The sequence below is a fragment of the Orycteropus afer genome, unplaced genomic scaffold, assembly GCF_000298275.1.
Source record: "Orycteropus afer afer isolate SDZICR_OR568_19922 unplaced genomic scaffold, OryAfe1.0 scaffold00061, whole genome shotgun sequence".
In the NCBI taxonomy this organism is placed as follows: Eukaryota; Metazoa; Chordata; class Mammalia; order Tubulidentata; family Orycteropodidae; genus Orycteropus; species Orycteropus afer.
Window position 1 is genome coordinate 796,313 of NW_006921648.1, and position 7,835 is coordinate 804,147.

The window sequence follows — 7,835 nt, forward strand, 5'->3', positions numbered from 1 at the left end:
GGGTGGGGTCATGGGGCGAGGCCATGATCACCTGCTGGGTGAGGGGCGGGGCTACCATAGGCTGGGTCAGGGGCGGAACTATATTGCGGGAGGTGCTGTGGTCTGTGATCACTGCTTGGGGCCCAGACATCCTGCTCAAGCCACCGTTCTCTGCTCCACAGCATACTTTCTGTAGAAGATGCGCCCTGAAGTCAGGTAGGCCCCCTCCTGTAGGATCCAGACTGGGCCCCATGACCACCTGGGTGGGGCACCGTTCCTGCCTGTGGCTGCCGCACAGCGGCCAGGCCTCACGCACAGGAGCGGCCAGCGTGCTGGACTCTGTCCTGGTGGAGACGACGCTGCTGGGCGTGGCGGCCTATGGCGGGCACTGGGGTGGAGCCGGGGCCTCAGTGACCTCTCCAGGGCTGCCAGGCTTGGTGGGCCCTCTGGGAATCAGCTCCTGCCTGCCTGGTTCAGCCCTGGCCTGGCCCCAGACCATCCTGGGGTGAGCAGGGAGGCCCCTACTCACTCTTGTCATTCTGGGCCTTGATGTGGCCCCATGCCTGGGCCTCAGGAGAGCAGAGAGCCTGCCGAAGATGCTCGTGCCCACCCCACCCTAGTGGGACTCCGTTTCCCACCAGAGAACAGTCGCCTACATCCAGCCTGGTCTCAGTATCAGAAGAGTGGCCTGGCGGGCTGTAGGTCACCGTATTCTCCTCCCGTCCCAGAGAAGTGTCCCGTGGACAACGCCAAGCTGACGGTGGTCGTGAGCAACATCGCGGTAGCTGAGCAGATCGGGGAGCTGTTCATCCACTGCCGGCACGGCTGCCGGGCCGTGGGTGGTGGGAAGGCCAGTGCCTTTGAGGTGGACCCCCGCGGCTGCCCTTTCACAGTCAAGCTCAGCGCCCGCAAGTGAGTGCGTCCCCAGGTGGCTGGGGCCCCGGCCGCCGCTTGCGGGGCTCACCTCCCCCCGCTGTCTGCCGCCCACAGGGACCACGAGGGCAGCTGTGACTACCGGCCCGTGCGCTGCCCGAACAACCCCAACTGTCCCCCACTCCTCAAGATGAACCTGGAGGCCCACCTCAAGGAATGTGAACACATTAAGTGCTCCCATTCCAAGTACGGGTGAGTGGGCGCGGGCGGGCGCGGGCGGCAGCGGGTGGGCCCCTGGCCGGCACTCAATGCATGTCTCCGGGGAGCCTTGGTTGACAGCAGGCTGTGCAGGGTTACTAAAGAGATAGCCAGGCTCCCCGGGGACATGGCCTTAGCCGAGAGCCACAGCAAGGACTCTGTAATTACAAACCAGGTTGCAGGTGACAACAGGGATTGACACTAGGCCCCATGGGAGCGCAGGGGGTGGATGGGCCAATGGGGGGAGTGGGGCGCTTGGGGGAGGAAGCTAGAAGACCGAGGGGGCTCTGGAGCTCGAGTTGAGAACAGAGAGGGACGTGGGTTCTCAGGTGGGGAGCGGGTGCCGTTCTGACAGCGAGGGACGTCCAACAGGAGCCCTGAGCTGGGGCAAGGCAGCTGGATTTCACCTGCAAAGCAGCCCACTTGTTTCTGGGGAGAAGGGAGGATGGGCGGGTGTGGAGGGCAGCTTCCGGGCAAGACATGAAGGGAGCTGGGCTGGGGGCCTGTAAGAGACTCAGAGTCAGGGAGAGCAGCGGGTAGTGGGCCGGCGGAAGGTGGGCAGGGCAGCCATCCTGTGCCCCAGGTGCACGTTCATCGGGAACCAGGACACGTACGAGACGCACCTGGAGACATGCCGCTTCGAGGGTCTGAAGGAGTTCCTGCAGCAGACCGACGACCGCTTCCACGAGATGCAGGTGGCGCTGGCCCAGAAGGACCAGGAGATCGCCTTCCTGCGGTCCATGCTGGGCAGGCTCTCCGAGAAGGTCGACCAGCTGGAGAAGAGCCTGGAACTCAAGTTCGGTGAGGCCGGACCCGGGCGGGCGGCAGGGGTGAACCCTGGCCCCAGCCACGGTGACACCACCCCTCCTGCTGCCCAGACGTGCTGGACGAGAACCAGAGCAAGCTTAGCGAGGATCTCATGGAGTTCCGCAGAGACGCTTCCATGCTGAACGTGAGCACTGCGCGGGGGGCGTGGCGGGACACCTCCATGCTGAGCATGCTTACTGCGGACGCTCCATGGGGGGCGGGGCGAGGCGCCTCCATGCTGAGCATGCGTACTGGGGATCCTCCGCGGGGGGTGGGGGGAGAGGCGCTTCCATGCTGAGCTTGCGTAGTGGGGGTCTCCCGCGGGGGTAGGGGTGGGGCGGCCGCGGTGACCCCACCCACCTGCCCCTTTCTCTGTCCTCAGGATGAGCTCTCCCACATCAATGCTCGGCTGAACATGGGGATTCTGGGATGTGAGTGTGGCCCCTCCACTCTGGCCCCCCGACTCCCCACAATGCCTCCCCCATTTCCGGGCCCCCGTGGCGCCTAACCCCTCCCCCTTCTCTGCAGCCTACGACCCTCAGCAGATCTTCAAGTGCAAGGGGACCTTTGTGGGGCACCAGGGACCTGTGTGGTGCCTCTGCGTTTACTCCATGGGTGACCTGCTCTTCAGTGGCTCCTCCGACAAGACCATCAAGGTGGGCGCGCCGCGGAGGGGTGGGTGCTTCCCTCCCTCCTGCCCTGCGCCCCGGCCCTGCTGACTGTTGGTAGCTGCCTGTCTCTGCAGGTGTGGGACACGTGTACCACCTACAAGTGTCAGAAGACGTTGGAGGGCCATGACGGCATCGTGCTAGCACTCTGCATCCAGGGGTGAGTGGGGCAGCCCTCGCCATGGGGCACCTGGGGCCAAGCCCTGGCCCTGAGTCTGTGGAGCGGCCCCTCCTGTGGCCCCCTGTGCAGCACTGGCTGGGGGCACGGGGGCGCCCATGTGAGCGTCTGTGTCCCGTCCCCAGAGCTGTGTCCATTGGAAGGCCTGGCAGGGCCCTGGAGCCCTCCAACAGCCTGCAGAGGTGGGCTCTGGGGTGTCAGTGGGTGTGGGTGGGAGTTCAGCTGCCACTGGCCTGTAGTCAGAGTTCTGGGCACAGCTTGGGACAGGGACCCCAGAAGAGCAACCTCACTGCCCCTGGAGGACCCTCCCGAGTTCAGTCCTCGTGTCATGTCAGGATTTGGGTATGTGGGTGCAGGCGTGAGCATGTACCAGTATGTGTGAGTGTGTGTGTGCAAGTGCTCGAGCATAGAAATGTGTGTGTGACCAAGGACGTGTGTATGTGAGTGTAAGCGTGTGGGTATGTGAGTGTGAGTACAGCTGTGAACATGAGTGGGTGAGCATGAGTGAGCATTTGAACACGTGTGACTGAGCACCTGGGAGCATGAGAGTGCATGAGTGGATATATGAGCATGCATGAGCGTGACAGCATGTGAATGCACGTGAGTGTGTGCATGTGTGACTGCAGGTGAGAACGTGTGAGTGCATGTGAACATGTATATGTGTGTGATGGTGTGAGCAGAGATTGGTGCATGTATGAGTGTGTGTGGTATGTGACTGCATGAGTGTGAGTGCCTGTGTGTTAGCAGGTGTGACTGTGAACATGGGTGAAAGTGAGTGTATGTGAGTGTGTGCATGTGGGAGACTGCATAGGTGTATTTAAGGATGTGTGCATGTGACTGCATGGGTGAGTGAGTGTGAGCGCATGTGGGTGGGCATGGGTGAGTGCTTGTGAGTATGAGTGCAGGTGTGCAAGCAGGTTTGTGTGATTGCATGGGTGAGGATATGAGTGTACATGAGTGTGAGCATGTCCAAGTGTGACCATGAACACGTGTGCATGTGTGTGACTGGGTGGGTGCACACCGAGGAAGGTGCTGGCTCATGGTGGCAGCCGCCTCGTCCCAGCCCCACTTGGGCCAAGGGTTGGTATTGATCTCCCAGCTCAGTTGCCAAGTGCTTTTTGGGCAAGTGCCTGGGTCCTGGCGGCCACTTCCAAGGGCCCAGCATAGAGGCCAGAAAACAGAGCCTTAGGGAAGCAGCAGTGGCCCTGGCCAGGGCAGTGTTGGCAGGGACGGTGGCCCTGACACGGTGGCTTGGTATTTGCAGGTGTAAGCTGTACAGTGGCTCTGCGGACTGCACCATCATTGTGAGTGGGAGTGTGGGTGGCAGGGTGGGCGGGCATGCCCCGTCACTGCCCAGCCCACACAGGGCCTGGCTCGGGCCAGCGGTACCCTGAAGCTCCCCCGCTACCCCCCAGGTGTGGGACATCCAGAACCTGCAGAAGGTGAACACGATCCGGGCCCACGACAACCCGGTGTGCACGCTGGTCTCCTCACACAACATGCTCTTCAGCGGCTCCCTGAAGGCCATCAAGGTGAGGGGCAGGTGTGCGCGGGCGGGCCTCGGGTGCCGGGTGCCGGGACGCCTGCCCACGCTCACCGCCGGCCCTGTAGGTCTGGGACATCGTAGGCACCGAGCTGAGGCTGAAGAAGGAGCTCACGGGCCTGAATCACTGGGTGCGGGCTCTGGTGGCCGCCCAGAGCTACCTGTACAGTGGCTCCTACCAGACAATCAAGGTGCGTCCCTTACCGCCCCTCTGGCAGGGCCTCTTTGCCTGTACTCCGAAGTAGCTCCCAGACCCCCACCCACCCCCAACAGACAGGCCTGGCCACGGGGATGGTTGGGATGTCTGGAGCCCTGCAGACCCTGAGGGGCGCCTGGCCCAGGCCAGCAGGGGAAGGGAGGAGGCCGGCGTGCCCAGTGGCCCATGCTCCCTGTAGATCTGGGACATCAGGACGCTGGACTGCATCCACGTGCTGCAGACATCAGGCGGCAGCGTTTACTCCATCGCCGTGACCAGCCACCACATCGTCTGCGGCACCTACGAGAACCTCATCCACGTAAGGCGGGTGGCGGGGTCTGGCTCAGGGTCCCGCTCTGCCCTGTGTCCTTCACCTACCTGGGCCCACTTCTTCCCAGGTGTGGGACATCGAATCCAAGGAGCAGGTGCGGACCCTGACAGGCCACGTGGGCACTGTGTATGCCCTGGCGGTCATCTCAACGCCAGACCAGACCAAAGTCTTCAGCGCATCCTACGACCGGTCCCTCAGGGTGCGGGCCAGCCCAGGGCAGCAGCTGGGGGGGGTGCGGTTGGGAGACAGCTCAGTGGCTGTGTGGCCTCACATCTCAGCATGTCCCCAGGTCTGGAGCATGGACAACATGATCTGCACACAGACCCTGCTGCGGCACCAGGGCAGCGTGACCGCGCTGGCTGTGTCCCGGGGCCGGCTTTTCTCGGGTGCTGTGGACAGCACAGTCAAGGTCAGTGCCTCAGAGAGTAGAGGCCCCGGGGCTGACAACAGAGAAGGGCAGTGGGGGCAGTGGGAGCATCTGACACAAAGCTTTGTCTTCCCAGGTGTGGACCTGCTGACAGAGCCCAAGCCAGGCCTTGGCCTCCTCTGGGCCAGCTGGCCACATAGTGGCCCAGTGGGGTCCAGGAGGCAGGCTGGGCAGTACCTTCCCGGCCTAGGCTGAGTGGCATCCCTGCCACGGCCAGGACAATGCCCAGCGCCTGCCCTGGGCGCCAGGTACGACGCTCAGCCAGCCCAACCTACTCACTCCTCAAGATGGACTGTGGGCCTTTTTACTGTTTTCTACTGTTTTTAGACTATACACTTGGTTACTTCCAGACAGAAATAAACGCTACACAGACTGTGGTTTTGAGCATGAGGGTTTCTTGGGGCGGGGAGCTGCCTATGAAGATTGGGGTTCATTGCCCAAGGATGCCCAAGGGAGGCCACTGCAGGGGGTGGAGGAGTGCAAAGTTCCAAAGGCTTCATTTTTGACCATGTGGAGGACCACAGGGGTGCTCCTTCCCAACCCTGGGACGTGGCCCACCACTCCAAGACCTTCCTGACGGCGGGCACAAGGTCCCTCACCCACCTCAGGGCCAGGCCTCCAGCCCCACTCCTGCCGACACCCACCCCTCCACAAAGCGGACCAGGCGGCTCATTTCCTGCTGTTTATTGACAACTGACAGCAGCCCCCTGCCCAGATCCCTCCCACCTGTTGGGGACCAGCCTGAAGGGAGGCCAGGAGGGCAGCCAGGCTTCCACTCCTGGGAGAGTGCCAGGGTGCCACCTCTGCCGGCCCCTCCACCCACCCCAGGTCACCATCGCTGGCTGGTTTTCGGCGTTTTTTTGATTTTTTTTTTAATAAGAAATGTCAGAGTTGTTCCACACATCTGGGTCAGCAAACACAATAGAGACCAGTCAGGACTTGTTCGAGGGGTAGAGCAGCTGGGTTGGAGAGGACCAGAAAGGGCGAGGACACCACACGACACAGCCTCGGACCACGAGCAGAAGCGGCCGTTGGAACTCGGGTGGGGGCTGGGCTGGCTGCTTGCGCAGGGCCAGCACGGGGGTCCTGGGAAACAGACACGCACGCACACGCAGCCGCATGCACGCCTCCGCGCCCACGCCACGCTCACTCACCACGCATGCCCACGCACGCCCTCAACCACGCCCCCAGGACTCGGCCACACCCACGAGGAGGGAGCCCCGCCCCCGTCCCCCGTGGGCCTGGAAGAGGACACAGCCACCAGCGAGCAAGGCACATCCTTCGATTTCTTCGGACGCAGAGAAGTGAGGACGGGGTGCAGAGGGGCCCTGGCAGAGCACCGACCCGCTCCCTCGGCCCAGCCCCCTGTTTGTGCTGCGGGGCAGGGGCCGGGCCCCTCCTGGACAGAGGGAGGGAGCGAAGGGCGGACAGAGGGCCTGCGCCTCTGACCAGCTTCTCTCTCACGCTCGACCCCAGTGTCCTTTCCTTCGGTAAATGGTTTTCTATAGAATCAATAATATTTTCTTTCTTTAAATATATATTTGTTAAGTTATACCTTTTTGTTTCTCTGGGGAAATCTGCCTTAGCTCATTCCCAATAAATTAATAATCTCCATAGTTTATATTTTGGGGTGCAGTGGGGTGGGAGGGCCCCACGAACCCCCAGCCCCTTGTGCTGAGCCAGAGCGGCTGGTGGAGGCCCCGATCGGCAGTTCCGTGCTGAGCATAGACCTGTGCGCTGCCGCGGACTGGGAAGGGGCTCCAGCAGCGCCCCCTCCCGGCCCCGGGCAGGCCCGGCGGCCAGTAGGTATTGCACGGGGAGCAGCAGCCAGGGCCGGTCGCCGCGGGCTGGGGCTAAGCCCTCGGAACCCCAGCCAGCGCCCCGGCAGAGGGCAGGCGTTGTGCTTGTGCAGGGGCTGGGGGAAGGCACGCCCCCGTCTCGGCCCGCGGCCGCCCGGCCCAGGTGCCCGTCCTGAGGTAAAGGTCAGCGTGCGGGGCCGGAGCCCGGGCGGCGCGGGCGGGCCCCACACGGGCAGTGGCCCGTCACTCCAGCATGGCGTCCAGCTGGTCGGCCAGGTCGTCGAACATGCTGCCGATATCATCCAAGATGCTGCCAGTGCTTTTCTCCTCGGCGGCCAAGGGGCTGAGGGCGGCGGCGGGACGAGCGTGAGCGGGCCGAGCCGACAGAGGGCCGCAGGTTCACCCCGACCGCCCGAGCCAGGGCCGAGAGTGAGGGGGCGTGGCGGAGCCGGGAGAGGTCGCACCCGTAGACCCCGCCCCTCACGCGAACCACACCCACACCGGGCCCCGCCCCAGCCTGCGCAAAGCCGAGCCTGGCGCGTGATCGAGGCGGAGACTGGGCAATGCCACACCCCCACGGGCTCGCTCCCCTCCAGCATGATCCTCACCCCCGCGGGCACAGCCACGCCCCTGCCAGGTCCCGCCCCCATCCGACCCCGCCCCCTGCTCACCCAGCCACCCGGAGGTTAGGGGCGGGGCCTTCCCCAGGTCCCGCCCAGCCCCGCCCTCGCCTACCGTGGGCCCTGGCCGTCCTCCTGCCGGATCTTTTCTTCTAC

General features: G+C 63.7%; 2 protein-coding genes across 2 annotated transcripts in view; one reads left to right on the plus strand and one right to left on the minus strand.

Annotated features, from left to right (window-relative positions):
* TRAF7 (TNF receptor associated factor 7) overlaps window positions 1-6,708 on the plus strand; it is a 12,739-nt gene extending 6,031 nt beyond the window's left edge. Inside the window, exons 6-20 of the mRNA XM_007939663.1 lie at window positions 162-195; window positions 708-891; window positions 970-1,104; window positions 1,694-1,911; window positions 1,989-2,062; window positions 2,300-2,348; window positions 2,446-2,573; window positions 2,663-2,745; window positions 4,028-4,067; window positions 4,179-4,295; window positions 4,375-4,497; window positions 4,702-4,821; window positions 4,901-5,032; window positions 5,123-5,242; window positions 6,331-6,708. Of these exons, the coding sequence (XP_007937854.1) occupies window positions 162-195; window positions 708-891; window positions 970-1,104; window positions 1,694-1,911; window positions 1,989-2,062; window positions 2,300-2,348; window positions 2,446-2,573; window positions 2,663-2,745; window positions 4,028-4,067; window positions 4,179-4,295; window positions 4,375-4,497; window positions 4,702-4,821; window positions 4,901-5,032; window positions 5,123-5,242; window positions 6,331-6,708 (1,935 nt within the window). The remainder of the gene's footprint in view (window positions 1-161; window positions 196-707; window positions 892-969; window positions 1,105-1,693; window positions 1,912-1,988; window positions 2,063-2,299; window positions 2,349-2,445; window positions 2,574-2,662; window positions 2,746-4,027; window positions 4,068-4,178; window positions 4,296-4,374; window positions 4,498-4,701; window positions 4,822-4,900; window positions 5,033-5,122; window positions 5,243-6,330) is intronic.
* A 594-nt stretch (window positions 6,709-7,302) lies between these two features.
* CASKIN1 (CASK interacting protein 1) overlaps window positions 7,303-7,835 on the minus strand; it is an 11,873-nt gene continuing 11,340 nt past the window's right edge. Inside the window, exons 19-20 of the mRNA XM_042780784.1 lie at window positions 7,795-7,831; window positions 7,303-7,402 (exon numbers count right to left, since the gene is read on the minus strand). Coding sequence (XP_042636718.1) covers window positions 7,303-7,402; window positions 7,795-7,831 — 137 coding nt within the window. The remainder of the gene's footprint in view (window positions 7,403-7,794; window positions 7,832-7,835) is intronic.